The 26059-nt window shown below is 46.3% G+C and overlaps 1 protein-coding gene across 3 annotated transcripts in view; it reads left to right on the top strand.

The window, feature by feature from the left end:
• Nucleotides 1–26059, top strand: part of TRANK1 (tetratricopeptide repeat and ankyrin repeat containing 1) — a 99334-nt gene that overhangs the window by 16711 nt on the left and 56564 nt on the right. For 2 of the 3 annotated variants that reach the window (XM_088831787.1, XM_055414664.2), the window contains exons 2-9: nt 4293–4424; nt 6729–6779; nt 8808–8934; nt 11005–11155; nt 14763–14881; nt 19049–19132; nt 19775–19913; nt 22065–22196. In XM_088831787.1, coding sequence (XP_088687913.1) covers nt 4293–4424; nt 6729–6779; nt 8808–8934; nt 11005–11155; nt 14763–14881; nt 19049–19132; nt 19775–19913; nt 22065–22196 — 935 coding nt within the window. The remainder of the gene's footprint in view (nt 1–4292; nt 4425–6728; nt 6780–8807; nt 8935–11004; nt 11156–14762; nt 14882–19048; nt 19133–19774; nt 19914–22064; nt 22197–26059) is intronic. The other variant, XM_088831786.1, reaches the window with a different exon arrangement.

Genomic DNA, 26059 nt, shown 5'->3' with positions numbered 1-26059 from the left:
ATATATACATGTTTAACCGAATCACTCTGCTATACACCCAAAACTGACACAGCACTGTAACAATCAACTATCCTTCAATAAAAGACAAAACAGAATAAAGACATACTCACATACAAAATGACAGCAACCTGCGTCTGCTTTGCTTTCAACTTGCTAGTTTCAGAACCTCTCCAGTGCATTTGCATTTTTCTTACGTCTGCTTCCTCTGTTGTTGCCAAGCAGCCCTGGCCACCTCCCAACAACTGGACCTTGAATCCTCCTAGGGATGTAGTGAAACTGAGCGAAAGCAGACTCTGCCCCTGTGAAACTTGTCTTTACTTTCTAATCGTTTCGCTTTAGCCCTGCTAACAAAACTGAAAGTGCAGGAGCCTTTCCTGGCAGTCCAGTGGTTGACTTCACCTTCCAGGATAGGGAGTGCTGGTTTGATCCCTGGTCAGGGAGCTAGGGGTTATGAGTGGTAAAGAATCTGCCTGCCAATGCAGGAGAAGTAAGAGATGCAGGTTCGATCCCTGGTCCAGGAAGATCCCCTGGAGGAGGAAATGGCAACCCACTCCAGTAGTCTCGCTTGGGAAGTCTCACAGACAGAGGAACCTGGAGGTTTATGGTCCATAGGGTAGCAAAGAGTTGGATAGGACTTAGCATGCGTCGCAGCCAAAAACAAAACAAATCATAAAACAAAAGCAGTATTGTCACAAATTTAATAAAGACTTATAAAGAAATGGTTCACATCAAAACAAACAGAAAAACTCAAAGTGCAGACTGTGATGGATCCATGCCTCAGTGCCACACACGGTGGGGTCTGACTGCCGCTGACTGTTTAGCCTCTGCCTGGTTTCTTCAGAGTGGAGTCTCGCCCCCGAAGTCAGTCCACCTAGGTTTGGACTCCAGCACCACCACTGTCCCTGGGACTGTAGCAAGGCCCTTATCTCTCCTTGCCTCGGTTTCCCTGTTTGTCAAATGGGGACACAGGCCTACCTCCCGGGGCTTCTGGTAAGAATGAAATGACTTGATGATATAAAACACATAGTAGGTGCTTATTACAGATTCGCTCTCAGGAGCACTGTCATTACGGTACATCATTACCACTGTGCTTAACAGTTTCATCCTATAAATAGGCTGCTCACTTGTTAAAAAGACTCGAGAGCAGAGCTCTAAGCATTCTAAGGCAGCAATATAAAGCATTCTTCCCTGTAATGAAGGTGTAACTGTCTGTAAATCCTGTTGCGAAGCAAAAAACTTTCTTTGTGGCTGGCAATCCCCCTTTCCCTTGTCGCATGACCATACCAAGAAAAAGCCAAGATGTCAGAGGATGGAAACATTGGATGTCTACTCATAACATGTAGAGCTCACTTAATTTCTAGAGAAAAATCAGATGTGAATCGTTGTTATTGTATTTGCAAGTACAGTGGAAACGTTTTGTGAAGTCTTTAATTAAGCCCTTAAAGAGTCTCATTTTAATAACATTTATGGTCTGATTATGAAGGTGGCACATTTTCTGGCAGTTGGAAATTCAGAAAAGCTCAAGGAGGAAAATTAAAACCCTACCTAATTCCAGTGGTGAGGCTGTTAACATTCTGACGTGTCTTCAGTACACTAGATGTGTTTACAATTTAATTTGGGATTATATGCCTTCTTATGTAGCCTGTATCTTTCATTTACTACCGTAGCCTATCATTAAATGTTCTTTTACAACATGACTTTAAAAATAAGTGTGTGGTGTTCTACCATATGGGTGTTTTATAACTGATTCAAATCCGTTACACATTATGGAATATTTAGGGTTATTTCTGGTTTTTCACTGTGGTGAACATCTATGAGGCTAAGCACATCAGCGATCTAGTCTATTTCTCCTGTAAGCCGGATGTGACAGCTCCCACCATTTGGGGTCACTCTTCTAAGTATTTCCTAGTGACCCTTTACTATTTTAATTCTTCATTCTTTTGTCTATGAGTGATGGTGATCCTGGATATCCACTGTCCATGTATTTAGCAATTACTTGTATTCCTTTGTGGATTTTCTATCTGTGGCCTTACACATTTTGATCAGGTTGATCCTTTCCTGCAGTGAAAGGGTATTAATAAAAGAGAGGTAACAGAAATTCCCTAGTGGTCCAGTGGCTGAAACCTTGTGCTTTCACGGCCGTGGGCCTGGGTTTGATCCGTAGTTGAGGAACTAACATCCTACAAGCTACCTGGTGCAGCCAGAAGGTTAAAAAAAAAAGGGGGGGAGTGATATTAACCCTTTGTCAGTTGCTACAGACATTTCCTGTTTCTAGCTGTCCAAAAACGGCCACTTTAAAATTATTTATTTGACACCTGGCTGGCAATATTTGAAGGAGAAACACATGTTTTTATTCTCTAATCAATTATGTAAACTTTTTCTCACGGTCTCCTCTGTCATCTCTATGTAAATGTGAGTCATAGAATTTAGGGATTATTTAATGCAAAGTCTAGGTGGAATTTTTAATTTTGACTTGTTTAGCAATAACACGCCTTATTCTGGTATAGCTCTGCGTGGTGAACGCAGAAATGCAGTTCAAAAGTCCAGTTAGCTCATGGACTTAAAATAAGCCACCGGGACTTCCCCTTCCCTGTTGGTCCAGTGGCTAAGGCTCTGTGCTCCCAATGCAGCAGGCCTGGTCTCGATCCCTGGTTGGAGATACTAGACCCCACATGACACAACTGAGACCTGACACAGACAAATAAATATTTAAAAAGTAAAAGAAGCCACCACTTCTGTCTGCTTGGGTTGGCTTCCCTGGCCCCTAACCCCGCTTGCCAAGGTTTGAAATGATACAAACAATAGGGATTATTCTCTGCTCAATGACTGTGCTGGTCAAGAAGGCTTTTGATAGATTGTACTACCCCACAGGTGCAGGGCCTGTGCAGCCACCTGAAGTGTCCTCATTTTTAAGACTTTCCCCACTGCCTTACCTATCCTGCTGCCATCTTGAGAGGAGAAAATTCTAAGGGACATCTCTTCTGATCCCCACTTTTCTTTTGGCCACAGCGTGTGGCATGCAGGACCTTAGTTCCCTGAGCAGGGATCAAACCCATGCCTCCTGCAAGTGGAAGCAGTCTTAACCACCGGACCACCGAGGAAGTCCCTGACCTTTTCCCTGCCTCCTTGGCAGCTGCTTCTCGAGGCTCTGCGAGGCCTCTCCTGCCCACTACCTTGGTGCAGCAAACACTTGCTGAGGCCCCATCAGGTGGGCAGGGCTCCAGGCTACACCAGAGAGAATCAGTAACAAGCAGCCTCTCTGGGTCTGGCATTCTAATTCATTACACAGCAAATATTTAAGTACCCATTCTGTGCTAGGGCTACCAAAGGAATGAAACAGGAGTTATGAAAGAGGTAAGGGCTTCCCAGGGGACGCAGACAGGTAACTGGGCAATAGCAGTCTCAGGGACAAATACTTCGAGGCTTTTAGGACCTTTGGAGACAGTGGAAGGACTCCCAACTCCTTGGATGAGTAGGCGACGCAGTACAGGGTCAAGGGCAGAAACTTGGAACTGGGGTCAGAACTGGGGACGCCCATTAGCCCATCCTTAAGCAAGTGACTTGAACTTCTTGAGCCTGGGTTTCCTCATCTGAACAGTGAAAACGGTGCTTCCTTCTGAGCTGCTGCGATGGGTAAATGAGAGAGTAATGCTTGTGGCGGTTGTGGGAAGAGCTGCTACTTATCCAGCACACACCACCTGCCAGCTTCATGTCGTCTTTTTTAAAAAAATGTGTCTATTCATTATTTTGGCTGCCTTGGGTCTTCGTCGGTGCGCATGCGGGGTGGGGGGCGCTACTCTAGTTTTGGTGCATGGGTTCCCCGTGGCAGGGGCTGTTTTCGTTGCACAGCTCATGGGCTCTAGGCACTTGGGCTTCAGTAGTTGTGGTGCTTGGGCTTAGTTGCCCCACAGCTTGTGGAATCTTCCTGGACTAGGGATCGAACCCACATCCCCTGCGTTGGCAGGCGGATTCTTAACCACTGGACCACCAGGGAGGTCCTTCAGATCGTCTTGTGCGTGGAAGCAGCCTCCTTCCTTACAGCCTACCTGGTCATTAACACAGAATAAATGGAATCGTTCTGGCCGCTGCTCCTGAGGTCAGAAAAGGACTGAGAAAGAAGCCGTCTCCAATCAGACACTCAGGCTGGTCCCCGGGTGGGGAGGGGTGTGGGCAGGGTGTGCCTTCAGCTGGTGGGAGGGGCCAGGATGAACAACCTGCCCCTTCAGCCTCGAGCGATGCAGATGTGGAGAGGAAGGAAGCCCGCGCCGCCAGCCTCCCTCGTCTCCTCACAGGATGGACCCCACAGCTTACGCTGAGCTGCTGAAAGAATCTGGCAACCAGGGCTTTAAGAGTGGGAACTTCTCTTTGGCCATCAGAAAGTACGATGAAGCCATCCAGATCCTCCTGCAGTTATACCAGTGGGGGTAAGTGTCTGGATTTTCTGCCTGCCTCTTTTTCTTATGTATAAAAGGGCACCCACGCTCTTGCTTTTGCTTTTTTCTCTCTTTTTACACACCGGCTAGTTTCAGTTTCCTTTCTCCTCCCACTTTCTGTTTATCTTTTCTGCAGTGTCAGTCTCGGCGCAGCTAGAGGAATTCAGGAAACAGAAAGTGAAAGACGGGACTGTTGATACGCCTTGCGAAACTTCCCCTTTTGTCTGGTTCCAGCAGAGTTCCTGGAATGACCGACTCTGTCTCCAAGCCTCTGCACTTGTCATTCATTTCATCTTGTTTATCTGTGCTATCACCTCCCTGGCCTGGCCACAGGGCAAGCGACCAGGAACTAAGGCTCACCTCGTCCCCTGCCCCTTCAGCTTCTAGCAGACCTGTTCCCAAACATTTCAGGATCACGGCCCAATTACAAATTGTGGAGGACCCCAGAAAGCTTTTGTTGGTGTAGTTATCGATAAAGCCTGTATTAGAACTCAAAACTGAGAAACATTTAAAATATGTATTTATTCGTTATTTTAAAATATCAGTAATAAACCCTTGACATGCTCACACCAGCAGTGTTTTTATGAGGAATCACTTTTCAAAACCAAAAATTTAGTGAGAAGAGTTTCACATTTTACGTATTCGCAAGTCTCTTTAATGTCTGTCTCAGTGGAAGACACGTGGCTTCTCACATCTGTTTCTGCATTGAGTCTGTTGTGACATCACACTCCAGGTAGCCTCTGGAAAATCCCCATCCACATGTGAGAGAAGGATTGTGAAAAAGGCACCTACTGTCTCAGTATTATTGTATTAATTTCCTGTTGCTGCTGTAAGAAATGACCACCAACTTCGTGGATTAAAACGATACACATTTATGATCTTGTGTTTCTGGAGGTCAGGGGTCCAAAATGAGTCTTGAGACTAAAAGCAAGGTGTTGGCAGGGCTGGTTCCTTGGGGAAAGTGAGAGTGAAGTCGCTCAGTCGTGTCCAACTCTTTGCGACCCCATGGACTGTAGCCTACCAGGCTTCTCCATCCATGGGATTTTCCAGCAAGAATACTAGAGACCTTCCTGACCCAGGGATTGAACCCCAGTCACCCACACTGTAGGCCGACGCTTTATCATCTGAGCCACCAGGGAAGCCCGGTTCCTTGGGGAGGAGCCTCCATTTCCTTGTCTCTTTCACCCTTGAGTGGCTGCCTGTATCCTTGGCTTGTGGTCCCTTCCTGCATCCTCCTCAAAGCACGTCATTCCAGTCTCTGCTTCTGTCATCACATCTCCTTCTCCTCTGCCTGTGGCCAACTCTCTCAGTCTCCCACTTAAAAGGACACTTGTGGTTGTATCCTATTCCAGATCCTAATCTCAAGATCCCAAATTAATCCCATCTTTCAAGTTGCTTTTGCCATAAAAGAAAACATTATTTGGCGACCATTATTCAGCTAACTGCAACTGTGACGATATTTTGACCTTGGGGACCACCTGAAGTGGTCCTGGGGACCCCCAGAGGTTACCACATCATTCTTTGGGGACAGCTGTAATAGAGGAAGCAGAGGTTGGCATTTGCAGGGTTTATGCAGCGTAAGCTTTTACCTGGAAGTGGCACTGAGTTGAGTTCCTGACACATGGCTCCCACCTCCTCCCTCCTATCTCCTTAGTGTCTACGCTGGATTGGGATTGACTGTAACTGACCTGGGCTTGTAGTTCTGTCATTCTGTCCCCTCTTGGTTCAGATCAGAACTGTGTCAGAGCTGGGCCTGGAGTGCCTCATTCGTGGGGGGAAACATTGACTTCCCCTTCTGTCTTGAAAAAGTGTCAGATTGTGGTGGTAGACTGACCACATGGTGAGTACTCAATTCTCAGTGCCACCACTTAGCAGATGCATGACAGCTCAAGGGACACCTGCCTGCACCCTCATGTATTGCCTTTCATGGGACCTTCCTGATACAGTTCCCGGTGCCCATCACCTGTCACCTGCCTTCCTGCCGCTGCCAGCTGACACCGGGCTTGTGGTCCACAAGCAGGTGTTCTGGGGAGAAGGGGGTGGAGGGAAGCAGGATCGGGTAGGGATGGTGTCTCCACTGGAGTCAGCTCTGGATCCCGAGTTGTACTGCAGAACTGTCTCTCTTTAAGACAAGGAGGCTGATCTTTCTGATACCTGTGTCAGTCCATCACCAGCTGGTAGGCTGTCTGGCCCCCAGGAATTGTCCAAGGGAGTGGGGCGATTAGTCAGCCCAGGCTGCAATAACACACTGCCACTGACAGGGTGGAGTAAACAACAGGAATTTGTTCCTCACAGTTCTGGAGACTGGGAAGTCCAAGGTCCGGGTGGCGAACAGTTCAGTTCCTGGTAAGTGCCCCCTTCCTGGTTTGCAGATGGCCACATTCTCACTGTGTCTTCCCATGGTGGAGAGAACAGGAACCCTCTGATGTCTCTGCTTGTAAGGGCACTAATCCTATCATGAGAGCCCCGAGCTCCTGACTTCATTTAAACCTAATCACCTTCCCGAAGGCCCCCACTTCAAATACCATCACTCTAGGGGTAGGGGATTCAACATATGAATTTGGCTGGAACAGAGGCCATAACGGGGGTATAACTTCCTGGGGAGAAGGCAGCTCCCATTTGGCTGAGGATAAGTGGGACTCAGGGAGACCCTAGCTGCAACCCACACTCATTACCGCTAGGATTGGCTGCACTGGTCAGGGAGTCTGGGCTGGACAGTTGGTGTCTATTACACGGTGGTCACAGCTCCCTTGTCAGTTACCCTCTGACAGACTCACCACCGCTCCTGAGCTTCTGGGCCCTCATACTTCACGGAGAAAAACTAGATACAGAAAGCCCTGCGGGTGGGGCCGTAGTAGAGGAGATTTCTACTTTGCTTTATTTTTTTGTGGGTATCTGTATTACCTAACTTTTCTATCTGTATTATTTTTACAATGAAAGTAGTTCATAAAAAGGAAGCATAAGCCTTGCTTTTCCACTTTGTGTGTCTTGAATTAAACAGCACTTGGGCTTCTGTTGACTTTTTATGGTGTATTTTGTGTTTTGCGTCTTCCAACTCGGTTTCAGCAATAACCTTGCAGCAGTATGACCCCGAGACCCAGGCCAGTACTTTGACCACCCGATGTGAAAAGCTGACTCATTGGAAAAGCCCCTGATGTTGGAAAAGATTGAGGGCGAGATGAGAAGGTGGCAGCAGGGATGAGATGGTTTGAGAGCGTCACTGACTCAGTGGACATGGATCTGAGCAAACTCTGAGAGACAGTGAAGGACAGGGGAGTCTGTCATGCTGCAGTTCACGGGGTCACAAAGAGTCAGATATGACTTAGCGGCTGAACAACAAAGAACCAGGCAGGAGGAGCCCTGACCTGCTGTGCTTTTGAGGCGCGATTTTGCCTTACTCCAGCTGTACCCTCCCTATGGAGGGAGCCTGGGGCAGGGGCTTTACCCACTCAGAGCCTTGCTTCCTTCCACCAGGACCCCAGGATTCCTGTCCACGGCCCCTGTTCCTAGTATCTGCACGGGCCTCTTAACCGCAGACAGGTTTCAGAGTGCTTTCCAAGGTTAGAGGTGAGGACTGAGCTTGGACGTCACATCTCCTGCAATGCAGGATAAAGGCTGAAATGGAAACAGAAGAGGGAGTGGTGAGGGGCACCGGCCCGGCTCACCTGGCCCTGAAAGAGTGCCTGTAGTTCTAAATTTGAAGCTTGCCTTTCTGATTTAATTAATTTAAACTTACATGGCTGTTTGTGGTGTGTGGCCACTGTACCGGACAGGGAAGATTGGCCACATGCTGTGGGTGCCTCCTTTTTACTCTGGCCTTGGGTCCCCTCCCATTCGGGTGGCCTTTCCTATGTACTAGAACAGTGAACAGTGCTCATCCAGCATCTGTCACAGGGTCGGTGGGGACAGTGTGGTCATGTGTTTTGAGGAGCTCTGCCTCCATTCAGCACGCACGTGTATGTGCGGTGGCTCCCATGGTGTCTGGACTTTGTGAAGGCTCAGTGAGAACTTCCAGCCTCTCCACCCTGAGGCCCAATTGTCCTTTTTACAGCATCTTCACCAGTGGACTCTAAGGGATAAAAGTCCTGTGGAGATCGAGAGGAGGTGGACTCAAGGTGCTGAGAACATTTGTCATGAAAAGGTGGGAGGAGAGGATTTGGGAGTGAGGAAGGGCACCTGGGACATTGCAAATGACCTAACCTTTGTAGGCTGTGAGGGTCAGATGTCAGAGGTATAATTGGGACATTTCCTGCTGAAACCCCATGACCAAGGCAAAAAATAATCAGTATCAGAACTGTGGCCTTCAAGGACTGGGTTCTGTATTTGCAGGACAATACAACTATTTACTGACTACCGGTTGGTCCGTTCCCACAGGGTTCCCCCCAGGGACTTGGCTGTGCTGCTGTGCAACAAATCCAATGCATTTTACAGTCTTGGGAAATGGAACGAGGCCTATGTGGCTGCCAAGGAGTGTCTCCAGTGGGATCCGACCTACGTAAAGGTAGGCTTACTGTGGACGCTGCGGCTGCTGCCTCCTTCCCTTCCTTGTTGTTTGTTTTGTCTTTATTCTTCCATCTCTCATGTTTATTTTTGTTGTCGTTGGCTGCGAGGCATGGGGGACCTTGGTTCCCCAACAAGGGATCAAACCCACACTCCTTGCATTGAGAGCTGGGAGCCCTAAGGTGGATTGCCAGGGAAGTCCCTGTGTTTTTAGGAGCGCTTCTCATTCAGCTTTCTTTGCACTGTAGACAGATGTGCTCAGAATCTGGAGGCGAGTAGGAAGGATGGTGGCCAAGTGTTGAAAGACATTTGCAGGGGAGAGTGGAGCCAGGCCTATTGATGGATTCAGTCCAGTGGTGGTCTCGGTGGAGCGCGTTTTGTTCTGATGTATTTACACCCAAATTCATAGTCTCTGTGTGTTCTTTGCTGTTTGCAAGTTTCAGTTTGTCTCCTTCCTGGTCATAAGAATTCCCCGCGAGAGGGGTTTTGTGGCGATCCTTAGTTCTTAGAGTTTCTGCTTCTAATCAAAGTAGGCTCCAGGAAGGCTTCTTTCTGCATCTGTTGAATCTCAGATGCCTTCATCTCAAAAGAATCCTTGTGCTGAAGTGTCACATTTTGGGGTGATGTATTCTGATCCCCTTCACCTCTCTCCAAAATAAAAGGCGAAACTGAGACCTGAGAAAGGCACAGAAATGGGAAATTCTGTACCAGCTTACTTGGCTGCTTGCTTCGTTTTTCTGATTGTCATCTAAGGTTTTAGACTTTTTAAAATGCAAACAAATCAGTAAATAATCAGAGGTTTGGTGAAGTTGAATTTCATCAAAATTTAAGTTGAATTTTAGGTGCTTGCTTTTTTTTTTAAGTATTTATTTGACTACCTTGGGTCTTCGTTGTGGCACTTGGGATCGTCCTTGCATCATACAGGATCTTTCGTTGCAGCACACGGACTTCCTAGTTGCAGTGCGTGGACTTAGTTGCCCTGTGGCATGTGGGATCTTAGTTCCCTGACCAGGGATTGAACCTGCTTCCCCTGCATTGCAAGGCAGGTTCTTAACCAGTGGACCATCAGGGACGTCACCGGCGCTTGCTTTTTTTTTTATGAAACCATTTGGTGAACACCTTGTATTATTTTAGACAGAAAATTGTTTTGGTAGCCCCTGATACCGATTCATTTCAGTGGTCAAAGTGGGGAAGGCAATATGGATCATTTTGTTCCTTCTCAAGAGCTTGACAGTTTGCATACAGGCAAAAGGAGACCGTTTTCCTCTATTAATCATTGCAATTTTCCTTTCCCTACAGAAATCAAAAGAAATTTTTGGCCTCTGGTGTATACTGCTTGTAATATGGAGCTGAGTGACCCTCAGTGCTTGCCATTTCCATTGGAAATCGTGTTTACTTTGATTGGAAGGAGCAGGGAACAGCTCCTGTGTTGACATGACAATCTTATTCTTTTCCAGATCACCGCGGTTGTAGGACTACGTGGTTTCACTTCTCCCTTCTTGCTCAGGCTGTGTTTTAGGGCACAAATACAGAAACCACACATGTCATTGGAACCAGGCCTGCTCCCTTCTGTCTGGTTCTTAGGTTGTGTGCTCAGCCGGTTAGTCATGTCCGACTGCAGCACTGTGGACTGTAGCCCACCAGGCTCCTCTGTCCATGGGATTCCTCAGGCAAGAATACTGGAGTGGGTTACCATTTTCTCGTCCAGAGGATCTTCCCGACCCAGGGATCGAACCTGCGTCTCTTCTGCATCTCCTTCATTGGCAGGCGATTTTTTATCACTGAGTCACCGGGAACAGAGGACACAAGCTGGCTCCAATGTTAGATGCTGTATGTGTCATGGACTTGAAAGGGATTCTTTTCTTGCCAGTTACCTCTTGATAGGAGCATTGTGGCATGGAATCCAATGTGGAAAGTCTATATCCAGAGCTTGTTAGAAATCTGTATTTACTTGGAAATCAGTGTTTACCTGTAGTCTGTTGCCTCTGATCCTCAATCTTGCCTTGCCTTGCCTTTAGCAGCAGTTTGGAAGAGACGGGCATGTTAACAGTTCTGTTTTTTCTCGTTGCAGGGGTACTACCGAGCTGGTTATTCCTTGCTGGGGTTGCGCCAGCCTTATGAAGCTGCTCGCATGTTTTTTGAGGGTCTGTGGCTTGTGAGGAGCAGCCAGGACAAGACCCAGATTGCTGACTTCTTGGTGGCAGTCTTCACCACAATGGGCAGTAAGTTGGGACCGGGGAAGGCCTGTCCTCTTTCTTTCTTTTAGAGGCCTTGTGATTGTCTTTGAATGGCTCCTGGGGACTCAGGTTTCTGGGGAGATAATTACAGGGTGTTTTTCTTTGTGGCTTCTTTATGCAGTTTGAATGAAATTTTACAGCGGAAAGCAGGTGGGAAGCTTTGATGGCCAGGCCTTTGTGAAAACAACTTCATCTTCTTGCACAAATCACTTAAAGCTGTCCCAGTTTTCCAGTTTTGTTGCAGACTTCTTAAGCTTTCTGTGTTGCTATCCGTAGGGCTGTCCCTACTTACACTACATGTTTTATGTGATTTTTGCATATATTTCTCAGTATGTCAAGAAGTGTTCCTGTTTGCCATGAAGACAATCTGAAGGGGCTGAGGGAGGGTCCTACAGAAACTGACAGTCTGCTAGGAACACACCTGGGTGGGGGTGGGCATGTTGGGGGAGGCGGTGATTTGCATTGATCATTAGGATAGTATATTAGTCTGACGACCTGGCCTGTGATATGGCTTTGTCCATGTCCTTGAGTTGGCAAAAGCAGACAAGTATGAAGCATAATATAAAAAATTCCCTGCCAGGGACAAAGGCGTTCTTTCCTTGGGTATCATAGCACTGTCTAAAGTTCTACCAACAGCCAGGCTGTTGTTTTCCAATACTGTTTTTGATCAAATTTAAGATTGCACTAATTTAAGATGTGCCACTATTTTAAATTTTATTATGATGATTTTATCTTTTGGCCACACCACACACCAGGGATTGAATCTGTGCCCCTTGCAGTGGAGGGGGGGTTCAGTTCAGTTCAGTTCAGTCGCTCAATCGTGTCCGACTCTTTGCGACCCCATGACAGCACACCAGGCCTCCCTGTCCATCACCAACTCCCGGAGTTCACTCAAACTCATGTCCATCGAGTTGGTGATGCCATCCAGCCATCTCATTCTCTGTAGTCCCCGTCTCCTCCCACCCCCAATCCCTCTCAGCATCAGACTCTTTTCCAGTGAGTCAACTCGTCGCATGAGGTGGCCAAAGTATTGTAGTTTCAGCTTTAGCATCAGTCCTTCCAATGAACACCCAGGATTGATCTCCTTTAGAATGGACTGGTTCGATCTCCTTGCAGTCCAAGGGACTCTCAAGAGTCTTCTCCAGCACCACAGGGTCTTAACCCCTGGATTGCCAGGGACGTCCCTGTGCCACTAATTTATGTTCTGCTGTTGAGACAGCATCAAGAGCAACACACGTCCCGATTCTAGAGATGGTAGAATGTGAGCAATGGCATATGTTAGAATTGCTGGAAAATGGTTCCAGCTTTCAGAAACAGGTAAATTACGGCTGATGATACATTTGACAGACATGGATCCAGCCGTTCCCGTTTCGATTGTGGGAAAGCAACTTCTGTGATCTGTGGAGGGGATCCTACAGACTTTTGGCAAGCTTGGCACAGAGAGGGGGTGAGAGTAGTGTCGGGTGGTAGGTGGGAAGTAGTTAGAGGTGGGCTTAGCCATGCCTCCCAGCAGAGACGTCAGTGTCCAGACAGGTAATGAATCACAGCTCTCCCACCTGCCTTTTGCTGACAGTGACGAAAGCCTGCTTCCCTTTCCTCTGAGCCTGCTGGTTTGTCCCGTTTCCTGCTGCTGCTGCTGCTGCTGTCACTTCAGTCGTGTCCAACTCTGTGCGACCCCATAGACGGCAGTCTACCAGGCTCCCCTGTCCCTGGGATTCTCCAGGCAAGAACACTGGAGAACACTGCCATTTTCTTCTCCAATGTGTGAAAGTGAAAAGCGAAAGTGAAGTCGCTCAGTCATGTCCGACTCATAGCAATCCCGTGGACTGCAGCCCACCAGGCTCCTCCATCCATGGGATTTCCTAGGCAAGAGTACTGGAGTGGCTTGCCATTGCCTTCTCTGGTCCTTTTCCCTACATGTCCTCATTGTTCTCTATGTCTTTTTTTAAACTTAATTTAATTATTTGTTTATTGCGGTTGCGCTGGGTCTTTGATGCTGCATGCGGGCTTTTTCTCGTTTCGCCGAGTGGGGGCTGCTTTTTGTTGTAGGGCCCGGGCTTCTCACTGTGGTGGCTTCTCTTGTTGCGGAGCACAGGTTCTAGGTGTGTGGGCTTCAGTAGTTGCAGCACAGGGCACAGCAGTTATGGCATCCGGGCTGAGTTGCTCTGCAGCATGTGGAATCTTCCCAGACCAGGAATCAAACCTATGTGCCCTGTGCTGGCAGCCAGATTCCCATCCACTGTACCACCAGGGAAGTCCTCCCTTTGTGTCTTTTAAAAGCCACTGTTCTGGGGCTTCTGTGGCAGTCCACTACTTAAGACTCTGCACTTCCAGCACAGGGGGTGCAGGCTGGATCCCTGGTTGGGGAACTAAGATCCTACATGCTGCATGGCACGGCCAGAAAATTTAAAAAGTGTACAATCCAATGGTTAAGAAAAACTAACAGCACTGCTCTGTCAGAAGCCAGACCAGAGTTTGGGAATTCCAGACAACTGACTGTTCGGTGTGGCTGCCCCTCTAAGAAATCTGGATCCCATGGGAGCAGTTAACAGGACTTCTTAGGACAGCGCAATCCTGACTTTTCTACCTGTTTGGAGGATGCCTGTTTGCCCATGGCCCAATTTCTAAATTTTGAAAAATATATTTATGAAAATTGTGTATCCTGTTTGCACACTGTATGATTGTTTTGCTATGGAAATTGGTAACCTTAGAAGAGGGACCCTGTTATACTGGCCCCTGACCTGTCCCACTTGGATATTCTCATCCACAAGCTTGCAGGGTCAGGAGAGGCAAAATGTCAATGGGCCTCTACGTTGAAAGAATGCAAACTGACTAAAAGAACTGCGCAGTCTGGGTTCCGTCTTGGTTTTGTCATGAACTAGCTGCATGATAAGCCGCAATGCTTGACTGCATTTGTCACAGCCTCTCACTGTTGGATGAAAATAATATTTGTCACGTTTTTCTTAAAGGAAGTGAGTTTAATAACTTCCCTTAAGTGCCCACTTCCTCCTCCATAAATGGAACTAATAGGCACTGCCTTATTGGTTTATTGGAGGAATTAATACAACGTATATCACTGGGCTCAGCAAATAGAGAAGCTATTATGTAATAGCTCACAATAAACTGCCTTAAGGGATTGCCTTTCACCTGAACTTAAAATGATTGCCACTTCAATTATATAGGACTTTATGCTTTGAAAAGGCCCTTCTTTGTTATTTTAATTTTTAAAATTTGTGTGCCCTTTTTGGAGGTTACTTTCCATTAATAGTCATCATAGGATGACTGTATTCCCCACGTTGTACAAAACACCCTTGAGTCTATCTTATACCCAATTGTTCATGCCGCCCACTCCCATAATCCTCTATGGCCCCTGTTTTTTTTTTTTTTTGGCTGCTTGGGGTGGAACCTGTGCCTCCTGCGTTGAACGCTCAGAATCTTAACCACTGAACTACCAGGAAAGTTGCTCTCTTTCCTTTTTGATATTTTAAATTTATCATTTGTCTATGTGTACTCTTAATTGGAGGACCTTTTTTCCTTGATGTTCTAGACTTTCCCCAAGTTAAAATTTCTAAACTTTGGAACTTTCTTTCAGGTGATCCCGTTGTTTTGCAGAGTTTTTTGCCCTGCTTTGATCGTATTTTTACCACTGGATTCTCCAATGAAGTGTGGCAATCTGTAATAGAAAAGTTGGCAAAGAAAGGATTATGGCCTGTAAGTAAAAGGAGATAGCTCTCTTGTGAGGATAGGCAAAATTGAATTTCTTTAATTTGATTAAATTTCTTCCTCTCTGCTAGCACTGCGGAATTATAATTCAGTACTTGTTTATCTTGATGCCAAAGTAACTTTTTCACCGTCACGCCATTAAAGATGAAAAGTCACTGAGATAATGTTAGTTCACCAGTTTCCGTTTTTTAAGCTTGGAAAACAGTTTGTGGCAACCTCACTCTGTGCTCTGTGTCTCCACTGCCATCAAAGAAGTGTAAAGTCCAGATGCTAATGGTGACATGGAATGAGGAAAATAAGTCCTTTTCTATTCATCTTTATAATCGTATTTATACGGTGGCATGTGCTAGCTGGGGCCTGATGACCTGCTTGTGCTTCTCAGAGGGTTTCTGTGTGACATCAAGAAACTGTTACCCTCAGGTGGCAGCGAGACTGCAGGACCTGAACCCGCAGCCAGGAATCCACAGGATGAAGGAGCCTAGTGGCTTTCATGCCACATAGGCGCCTCCCTGAATCCAAGTCCTCCACTGTCTGTGCTGAGTTAATTCTTTCTTCTCTGGGCCTCACTTCCTCACTTGTAAGTTGCAGGATATAAACCTATTTCCTCCTGGTTGTGGGGGAGGATTAGAAATAAGGGACCAGCAGCACCTGATAATAATATCATTATATTATTTTATTATTATTGTCATGGTAAGCCCTTGGTGCTAATAATGTTCACTGAGGGCTTACAGTGTGCCAGTCACAGGTGTTTTGTAACACCTGGCACCTGTGTGCTCAGTGTCCAATGAGTAGTGGCTGTCATTGACCATAATGACAATTGTAGGTGGCCTATAATCACTCCTGAGAATGGGCTGGCCCAGAGAGGGAGCTTGGTTAGAAAAGGCCTGCAGGCTTTTTAAAGCTGTGCAGACCAGAAAAATCACAAAAGCAAGAGCAGCCTGTAAGGACTCTGGACTCAGGAAGGCTGGGTGACTTTAGGATACAGGATTCTTCAGTTTTCTAGAAGGTCATGGATGCTGCTGGGAATCTAATGAGATCAGTGGGACTCTCTTTTCGTGCATGCTCATGCACGCACGCACACATACATACAATTATGTGTGTAGCTTCAGGGAGTTCATGGGAACTACCTAAAGTCCAGCCACAGGCTCCCAGAAGCTCACCCCCATATTACAGTCTGGAGAATGCGGCCGTGACGGGGAGGAAAGCAGGCTAGACTCTTGGGAAATCAGGAATCAGGAATCCAGGGCCCTGGTAACAAGAGATCTAGGATCTTTTTTCTGATAAGATGGGTAAACTAAGAGCTTTCTCTAGCTTTATTTTTATAAGTTCTGAAATTCAGTAATTTAGGGTAGATCTGTGAGTGGGAAGCTCTCGGCATCATTAGCAGGAAAGTAGTTCTGTCTACAGCCCCAGGAAAAGAACCTTTTATGTCCCCGCTTCCCCATGAGGGATGAACGTGGATAGAGCCCTGGAGCCTGGGTGGGAAGGCAGGGTGTGGGAGCCCAGCAGCTCCTGGCAGGCTGCCTCCCCGCCAGCCAAGGAGGCCCAGGAATCCAACCCAAGTGCCCATATCCTACCAGCAGTGGGGCTCAGGCCATTTCCAAACACTGTAGGCAGAGACATCTTATAAAAACCAAGCCAGCCATCAGGATTGTCAGAGCTCTGAACCTATCATCTGGGTGAGTCTGGGCTGTGGGGCCTGCTTATGGTGAGTAGTTAGGAGTGGGCATCACCCTCTGGTGGTCTAGGGGCTAAGACTTGAGCTCCTGATGAGGGGGGCTGGGGTTGGATCCCTGGTCAGGGAACTAGACCCCACATGCTGCAACTAAGGGTTTGCATGCTACAACTAAAGAGCCTGCATGCTGCAACAAAGATGGAAAATCCCACACGCCACAGCTAAGACCTGGTGCAGCCAAATAAATAAATTTTAAAAATTAAAAAAAAAAAATGTGGGTATCAAACCGAAAGAAGTTGGAAGCAAGATGTAGCCACAGGCTGAGTTCCTTTGGTCCCGTGCCCACTTGGAAGAGCATACGTGAGGGAAGTGGATCCTGAGTCTGGATCACCAGTCAAGGTCATGCCGAGCCTAGAATTCCTGGACCAGCCAGAGTACCTGGATGATCCCAGTAGGGACCTCTCAGGATGTGCTAACTGTCCGAAAAGGAAAAGTTGCTTAACTTCTCCCAGATTTAGTTTAGGGTCAGTGATTTAACAACAGGATTTTCAAGGGGAAAAAAAATTTCTGATTTGTGGCATTTGCTACTTCAAGAAAGGCAATGCCAAAGAATGCTCAAACTACCACATAATTGCACTCATCTCACAAGCTAGTAAAGTCATGCTCAAAATTCTCCAAGCCAGGCTTCAGCAATACATGAACCGTGAACTTCCAGATGTTCAAGCTGGTTTTAGAAAAGGCAGAGGAACCAGAGATCAAATTGCCAACATTTGCTGGATCATGGAAAAAGCAAGAGAGTTCCAGAAAAACATCTATTTCTGCTTTATTGACTATGCCAAAGCCTTTGACTGTGTCAATCACAATAAACTGTGGAAAATTCTGAAAGAGATAGGAATACCAGACCACCTGACCTGCCTCTTGAGAAACCCGTATGCATGTCAGGAAGCAACAGTTAGAACCGGACATGGAACAACGGACTGGTTCCAAATATGAAAAGGAGTACATCAAGGCTGTATACTGTCACCCTGTTTATTTAACTTATATGCAGAGTACATCATGAGAAACGCTGGGCTGGATGAAGCACAAGCTGGAATCAAGATTGCCGGGAGAAATATCAATAACCTCAGATATGCAGATGACACCACCCTTATGGCAGAAAGTGAAGAAGAACTAAAGAGCCTCTTGATGAAAGTGAAAGAGGAGAGTGAAAAAGTTGGCTTGAAGCTCAACATTCAGAAAACTAAGATCATGGCATCTGGTCCCATCACTTTATGGGAAATAGATGAGGAACCAGTGGAAACAGTGTCAGACTTTATTTTTTTGGGCTCCAAAATCATGCAGATGGTGACTGCAGCCATGAAATTAAAAGACGCTTACTCCTTGGAAGGAAAGTTATGACCAGCCTAGGCAGCATATTAAAAAGCAGAGACATTACTTTGTCAACAAAGGTCCGTCTAGTCAAGGCTATGGCTTTTCCAGTAGTCATGTATGGATGTGAGAGTTGGGCTATAAAGAAAGCTGAGCACCAAACAACTGATGATTTTGAACTGTGGTGTTGGAGAAGACCCTTGAGAGTCCCTTGGACTGCAAGGAGATCCAACCAGTCCATCCTAAAGGAAATCAGTCCTGGGTGTTCGTTGGAAGGACTAATGTTGAAGCTGAAACTCCATTACTTTGGCCACCTGATGGGAAGAGCTGACTCATTTGAAAAGACCCTGATGTTGGGAAAGATTAAAGGCGGGAGGAGAAGGGGATGACAGAGGATGAGATGGTTGGATGGCATCACCGACTCAATGGACATGAGTTTGGGTAAACTCTGGGAGTTGGTGATGGACAGGGAGGCCTGGCATGCTGCGCTTCATGGGGTCGCAAAGAGTCGGACCCGACTGAGCGACTGAACTGACTGACTGATAGTGTAAATGCTCTCGATTTCCGTGGCCAGTCTCAAACTGCTAAGTCAACCTTCAGGCTCGGATTTGGGAAGAGACGTGCACAGTCAGCTCCCACTCTGGTAGGATCCTCTCCAACACAGCCCTCAATAGGGTCTCATGGACCCCAAACAGCACTAAGGTGCTGAAGAATAAATTGGGATGGGTTATTTCAAAAGGATGTGTATCTTTTGCTTGCTGAGCTTTAAGAACGTTGCAGGAGATTACTTCTTTACCTCCCTGCCACTGTGCTTTCCCAGTGCTGCCTGCCATCAGCTGCTCCCGTCTTCAGCAGGCTTTGAGGAAAGGTGGAGAAAACCCATATCTCAGCCCAAATAGGAATTTCACCACACAGAGACACTTGGATTATCATGGTTAAGGCCAAAGAGTTTGGCAGGTGGCTTAAAAAGAGAACCAGGGCTAGAAGCTGTCCTGTTTTGTCTTTTGTTTCTGAGTTCCTAAAGTTCCTAAGGCTTAAGATTACTTTGGTGTTAATAACCCATGTGGAGAACATAATTGTTGCAGCTTTTTCTGTTTCTCCCCTTTCATCAGTCATTTCTGCTTCTGTCAGTGAAGAAAGACCGGCTTCCGAGAAATCTCCACGTCCCAGATTTATCACTGAAAAATCTCTTTGAGGTAAGATGGCTTTTTGACATGCACGGTTTCAAGTCAGAGCTCTTCCCGCTTATGGTGACTGGGACCCTCCCCTTCAGCTGCCTCACTGCACATTTGTTGTTTATAGTGATTGTAGGCTGTGGCCACAGCGAATAAGGGCTTTACTGATTCTAAACTCTTTGGGTGGGGGCTGGGATGAGGGGGAATTGGATGAAGGCATTCAAAAGGCACCCACTTCGAGTTATATGATAAGTATGTGATTCATAGGGTCGCAAAGAGTCGGACACGACTGAGCGACTGAACTGAACTGAACTGAAACAAGTACAACTTGATAGATATAATTTACACTGCTATGTGTTATGTATGAAAGTTGTTAAGAGAGTAAATCTTAAGAGTTGTCATCACAAAATTTTTTTCTTTTTTTTTTATTTTTGTATCTCTGTGAGATGAAGGATATTCACTAAACTTGTAGTAATCATTTCACAATGTACCTCAGTCAAATTATTATGCTGTACACCTTAAATGTGTACAGCTCTGTATGTCTATTATATCTCAATAAAACTTGAAGGAAAAAACCCCAAACTTTATGGGGAAGGAGAGTCTGAAGTTTCATACTGATGTGGCAACTGCCATAATTCTTCCTGTGTGTGTTTTTTCCCCTAGAAATATGTCTTCATCGGACCTTATGAGAAAGTGGAACAGGTGCCCAGGTTAGTGCAGTGGCTCATCTGCATGGGTGCAAATGTCGAGAGCATAGGACCGTACCCTCTCCACACCCTCATGCGCCTCTGCATCCAAGCCGGTGAGTTCTTTCCCGGGGGTATGCCCTCCACGCTGCCCTCCAGCTCAGGCCTCGGGGACTGCGCTTAACTCGAGTGAAACCAGAATGTGGCCACGTAAATGTGGAATATTCAGATGATCTGAATAGTCAATGATTTGATTATTCAAATATATGAAGGCAGCAAGGAAATAGTACCACTTTTCCTTTCTTCTGGGACCTCACAGCTACAGGAGGCCCACACTGAAAGGATTCTGTGTTCTCAGACAGATGCTGGCAGCAGACTGGAGCCCTGGGATTCCAAAATGGGCCTTGGGACAGACAGCCTTTGCTGGACAGAGCTCTCAGGAGAGCTGTGGAATTTCTTCCTGCTGGCCAAGTCAGCCATGGTCTTTTTCCAAGTTCATTTTCTCCTCTCAACCAGAGGACCAACTAATGTGTATGTGGGGGGAATCCCAAGATAAACCCTGGCTATTGCTGATACAGTTGGCTTGTGTTTTTTTTTTTTTTAAGTAATCCTGTTTTCATATATATATATATTTTTGCATTTTTAGTCTTTACCACCTGGCTGTAGGATTTCAATTTTAAAATATTTTTTATCATTAAAACGTACACACATACAATATCCACATTTATACCTCAGATAGAAACCTGTTTTTTTTTTTTTTTCTCCCAAGCATATGTAGCATCAGTGTTGGACACTGACCCGAACAATCTTAGAGCCAGAAGGAACCAAGAGGACTTGTCCACACTGTCTTCCCTTTCTGGGCTGTAGCATCTTCTCAGGATAGGAGTGGCGTCGCCAGGGGCTTAAAGACCTAAGCCACCATCTTTGCTTCAGCCAGATTTATCCTGTCATTATGCATTTTATCTATTGGAGAATCCGTACGAGCGTTTACTTATACCCATTTTGGTGACTAAATTATTTAAAAGTTTGAAGTCTGAATAAAAGCAATCTAACCTAGTGCTCCCAGTTTCAATTAGGAGTGTCTCTGGGTATGGCAGTCACAGCCCCTCTCTGTCTGCTTTTTTGGTTTGTTCCTGTGGTTGCAGGCGGGTGTGGGTCAGATCAAGTCCTCACGTTTAGGCCTGACTCTTTTCTCAGAGGAACACTCTGACATGGTGACAAATGGTGTCCACAGAGCTGGCAGAACTGTGGCTTTTCAGAACCCACTGGAAGGAACCTAGGAGAGGAATGTGAAATCCCTATCCTAGTTATAGACACGCAGTGGGGTGCTGTCGGTGCCCTGCCGCGGTCCTCTTTATGACCAGTGCCCCCGTCTCCCGCTACACCAAGCCTTGGTCGCCAGTGAGCTGCTCACCCCCTCCCTCCCTGGGGGTGGGTCTCGAGCTCTGGATTGACTGCCACTGGGGTACAGAAGGAAGGCACCTGCCTCAAGGTGGGTCAGGGCTGTGGTGCAGTTCCTGATCCACAAACTCCCCGTGGGTGGAGGCTGAAGGCCACTCAGCTGAGGCCACACCTCTGCTTGCTTCCATCCCCTGCCCTGCTTCCCTCCTCTCTTTCTCCCCAGCTCCCTCTGCCCGTAAATCACACATACACGAATCCTTGCCACAGGCTGTGCTTCTGGGAAGTGGGGCTTCCCCGATGGCTCGGTGCGTAAAAACTTTACCTGCAATGTAGGAGACACAGGAGACGTGGGTTTGACCCCTGGGTCGGGAAGATTCCCCTGGAGGAGGAAATGGCAACCCACTCCAATATTCTTGCCTGAGAAATCCCATGGACATAGGAGCCTGGTGGGCTACAGTCTAAAGGGTCGCAAAGAGTTGGACACAATTGAGCAACTAAGCATAGCTCTGCTTCTAGGGAATTGAACTTAAGTTTTCTATGAATAACTTCCTATGACCTGTGCTTTCAACACACACATTGTGGGACTTCCCTGGCAGTCCAGTGATTAAGTCTCTGTACTTCCAATCCAGCGGGGGCACAGATTTGATCCCTGGTCGGGGAAAAGATCCCACATGCTGGGCGGTGTGGTCAAAGGTTTTTAAAAAATAAAAACAGAAAACAGCGACACACAAACTCCGCCTCCACACCCGTGTGTGGCAAGGGACAGTGTAAGTTGAATGCCCCCTTGGGCTCCCTTTTTGTGCACGGTGATTTGCTTTGCTGCTTTTTGGTCTGTTGGAAATAACACCAGTCATTCACTCCTTCAGGGGAAAGCCATCTTTTCAGGTGGTTACTGGACTACAAGCCCGAGTTGAAAGGTCGCATCAACCAGAAGGATGCGGATGGCTGCACCGTCCTCCACGTGGTTGCCGCCCACTCCCCAGGCTACCTCACCAAGAGTAAGTGGCAGCACCATTCAGACTCAGGTGGAGGAAACCCACGCAACTGACCACTGTCCCTATTCCATCCCGGGACGTGCTTTAATAATCAAAAATATCTAATTATGCGCCCCCTTTTTTTTATATTTTCAGTTTGCTTTTCAGAATAAAGTTTTTTCTGATATATTTTGGGCTTGAAAGTCTTACCTAGTGATAACTCTTCTCGAGAAAAAGTACTTACATAGATTTAAATTAAAAAGAATTCTGTGACTCAAGACTAAGTATTAATATTTTTCTGGATTTAATTATTACAAAATTTTTATTACTACAGAGAACACTAAAACAACCTAAGTCTATTAAATTTTCTGCACGTAGTTATGAAAGATTTAAAAAAAAAAATTAGGAGAGAAAGGTAGGAGGATCGTGGTTCGTGGTGCCTTCTCAAAGGGGCTTGGCAGCTACTTAACTTTCCCTTGGGTTGATACTCTGGAAGTCAGGCGTTCTCACCTCCTTTGGGGCAACTTTGGTAATTGTGTTTGTCCTTTCTAATGTGTAACAAATCATCATAAACTTAGTGACTTAAAATGACACTCATTTATTCAGTTCAGTTCAGTCGCTCAGTTGTGTCCGACTCTCCGCGACCCCATGAACTACAGCACGCCAGGCTTCCCTGTCCATCACCAGCTCCCGGAGTACACTCAAACTCATGTCCACAGAGTCGGTGATGCCATCCAGCCATCTCATTCTCCGTCGTCCCCTTCTCCTCCCGCCCCCAACCTTTCCCAGCATCAGAGTCTTTTCCAGTGAGTCAACTCGTCCCATGAGGTGGCCAAAGTATTGCAGCTTCAGCTTTAGCATCAGTCCCTCCAAAGAACACCCAGGATTGATCTCCTCTAGAATGGACTGGTTGGATCTCCTTGCAGTATAAGGGACTCTCAAGAGTCTTCTCCAACACCACAGTTCAAAAGCATCGATTCTTCGGCGATCAGCTTTCTTCACAGTCCAACTCTCACATCCATACATGACCACGGGAAAAACCATTGCCTTGACTAGACAGACCTTGGTTGGCAAAGTAATGTCTCTGCTTTTTAAAATACTATCAAGGTTGGTCATAACTTTCCTTCCAAGGAGCAAGCGTCTTTTAATTTCATGGCTGCAATCAGTATCTGCAGTGATTTTGGAGCCCAAAAAAATAAAGTCTGACACTGTTTCCACTGTTTTTCCATCTATTTCCCATGAAGTGATGGGACCAGATGCCATGATCTTTGTTTTCTGAATGTTGAGCTTCAAGCCAACCTTTTCACTCTCCTCTTTCACTTTCATCAAGAGGCTTTTGAGTTCCTCTTCACTTTCTGCCATAAGGGTGGTGTCATCTGCATATCTGAGGTTATTGATATTTCTCCCAGCAATCTTGATTCCAGCTTGTGCTTCTTCCAGCCCAGCGTTCCTCATGATGTACTCTGCATATAAGTTAAATAAGCAAGGTGACAATATACAACCTTGACGTACACCTTTTCCTATTTGGAACCAGTCTGTTGTTCCATGTCCAGTTCTAACTGTTGCTTCCTGACCTGCATACAGGTTTCTCAAGAGGCAGGTCAGGTGGTCTGGGATTCCCATCTCTTTCAGAATGTTCCACAGTTTATTGTGATTGACACAGTCAAAGGCGTTGGCATAGTCAATGAAGCAGAAATAGATGTTTTTCTGAAACTCTCTTGCTTTCTCCATGATCCAGCGGATGTTGGCAATTTGATCTCTGGTGCCTCTGCCTTTTCTAAAACCTGCTTGAACATCTGGGAGTTCACTCATTTATTAGCTCACTATTTTATAGGTCACTAGTCTGGTGTGATCTGACTGAGTTTTTTGCTCAGAATCTCTCCCGGCTGAAATCAAGGTATTGACTGGGGCTGCATTCTCATCTGAAGTTCTGGGCTTTCCTTCAGGCTCCCATGATTGTGGCAGAATCTGGTTCCTTGTGTTTGTAGGACTGTTGTTGTTCAGTCGCTAAGTCATGTCTGACCCTTTGTGACCCCCTGGACTGCAGCGTGCCAGGCTTCTCTGTCCTTCACTATCTCCCATAGTCTGCTCAAACTCATATCTATTGAGTCAGTGATGCCATCCAACCATCTCATCCTTTATCAACCCCTTCTCCTCCTGCCCTCAGTCTTTCCGAACATCACGGTCTTTTCCAGGGAGTAAGGTCTTCGCATCAGGTGGCAAAAGCATTGGAGCTTCAGCTTCAGCATCAGTCCTTCCAATGAATATTCAGGGTTGTTTCCTTTAGGGTTGACTGGTTTGATCTCCTTGCTGTACTAGGGAATCTCAAGAGCCTTCTCCAACACCACAGTTCAAAAGAATCAATTCTTCGATGCTCAGACTTCTTTATAGTCCAACTCTCACATCTGTACATGACTACTGGAAAAGCCATAGCTTTGACGAGACAGGCTTTTGTTGGCAAAGTGATGTCTCTGCTTTTTAATATGTTGTCTAGGTTTGTCACAGCTTTGCTTCCAAGGAGCAAGCATCTTGTAATTTCATGGCTATAGTCACTGTCCTCAAGTGATTTTGGAGCCCAAGAAAATAAAATCTGTCACTATTTCCATTTTTTCCCCATTAATTTCCCATGAAGTGATGGGACCAGGTGCCATCATCTTTGTCTTTTGATTGTTGAGTTGTGAAGCCAACTTTTTCACCCTCTTTCAGCCTCCTCAAGAGGCTCTTTAGTTTTTCTTATCTTTCTGCAGTTAGAGTGGTATTCTCTGCATATCATGGAGAAGGCAATGGCAACCCACTCCAGTACTCTTGCCTGGAAAATCCCATGGATGGAGGAGCCTGGTAGGCTGCAGTCCATGGGGTCGCTAGGAGTCGGACGCAACTCAGTCACTTCACTTTCACTTTTCACTTTCATGCATTGGAGAAGGAAATGGCAACCCACTCCAGTATTCTTGCCTGGAGAATCCCAGAAACGGGGGAGCCTGGTGGGCTGCCGTCTATGGGGTTGCACAGAGTTGGACACGACTGAAGCAACTTAGCAGCAGCAGCAGTAGCAGCAGCAGAATCTGCATATCAGAGGTTGTTGATATTTCTCCTGGCCATCTTGATTTCAGCTTGTGATTCATCCAACCCAGGATTTTGCAGGATATACTCTGCATATAAGTTAAATAAGCAGGGTAACAACATCAGCCTTGTTGTACTCATTTCCCAATTTTTAATCAGTCCATTGTTTCATGTCTGGTTCTAACTGTTGCTTCTTGACCTGCTTACAGGTTTCTCAGGAGACAGGTAAGGTGGTCTCGTATTACCATCTCTAAAAATTTTCCACAGTTTGTTGTGATCCACACAGTCAAAGGCTTTAGACTATTCAATGAAGTGGAAGTAGATGTTTTTCTGGAATTCCCTTGCTTTTTCTATGATCCAACGAATGTTGGCAATTTGATCTCTGGTTCTTGTGCCTTTTCTAAACCCAGCTTGAATATCTGGAATTTCTTGGTTCACATATTGCTGGAGCCTTACTTGAAGGATTTTGTGCATTACCTTGCTAGCATGTGAAATGAGTGCAGTTGTACAGTAGTTTGAACATTCTTTGGCATTACCCTTTTTCGGGATTGGAATGAAAACTGACCTTTTCCAGTCCTGTGGCCACTGCTGAGTTTTCCAGATTTGCTGGCATATTGAGTGCAGCACTTTCACAGCATCATCTTTTAGGATTTGAAATAGCTCAGCTGGAATTCCATCACTTCTACTAACTGTGTTCGTAGTAATGCTTCCTAAGGCCCACTTGACTTAATACTCTAGGATGTCTGGCTCTAGGTGAGTGATCACACCATCATGATTATCTGGGTCATAAAGATCTTTTTTGTATAGTTCTTCAGTGTATTCTTGCC

The sequence above is a fragment of the Moschus berezovskii genome, chromosome 24 (assembly GCF_049115385.1).
Source record: "Moschus berezovskii isolate FMDL1 chromosome 24, NW_MosBer_1.0, whole genome shotgun sequence".
Taxonomy (NCBI): domain Eukaryota; kingdom Metazoa; phylum Chordata; class Mammalia; order Artiodactyla; family Moschidae; genus Moschus; species Moschus berezovskii.
The sequence above is the reverse complement of the archived record's forward strand: the minus strand, read 5'-3'. Positions and strand labels throughout refer to the sequence as shown.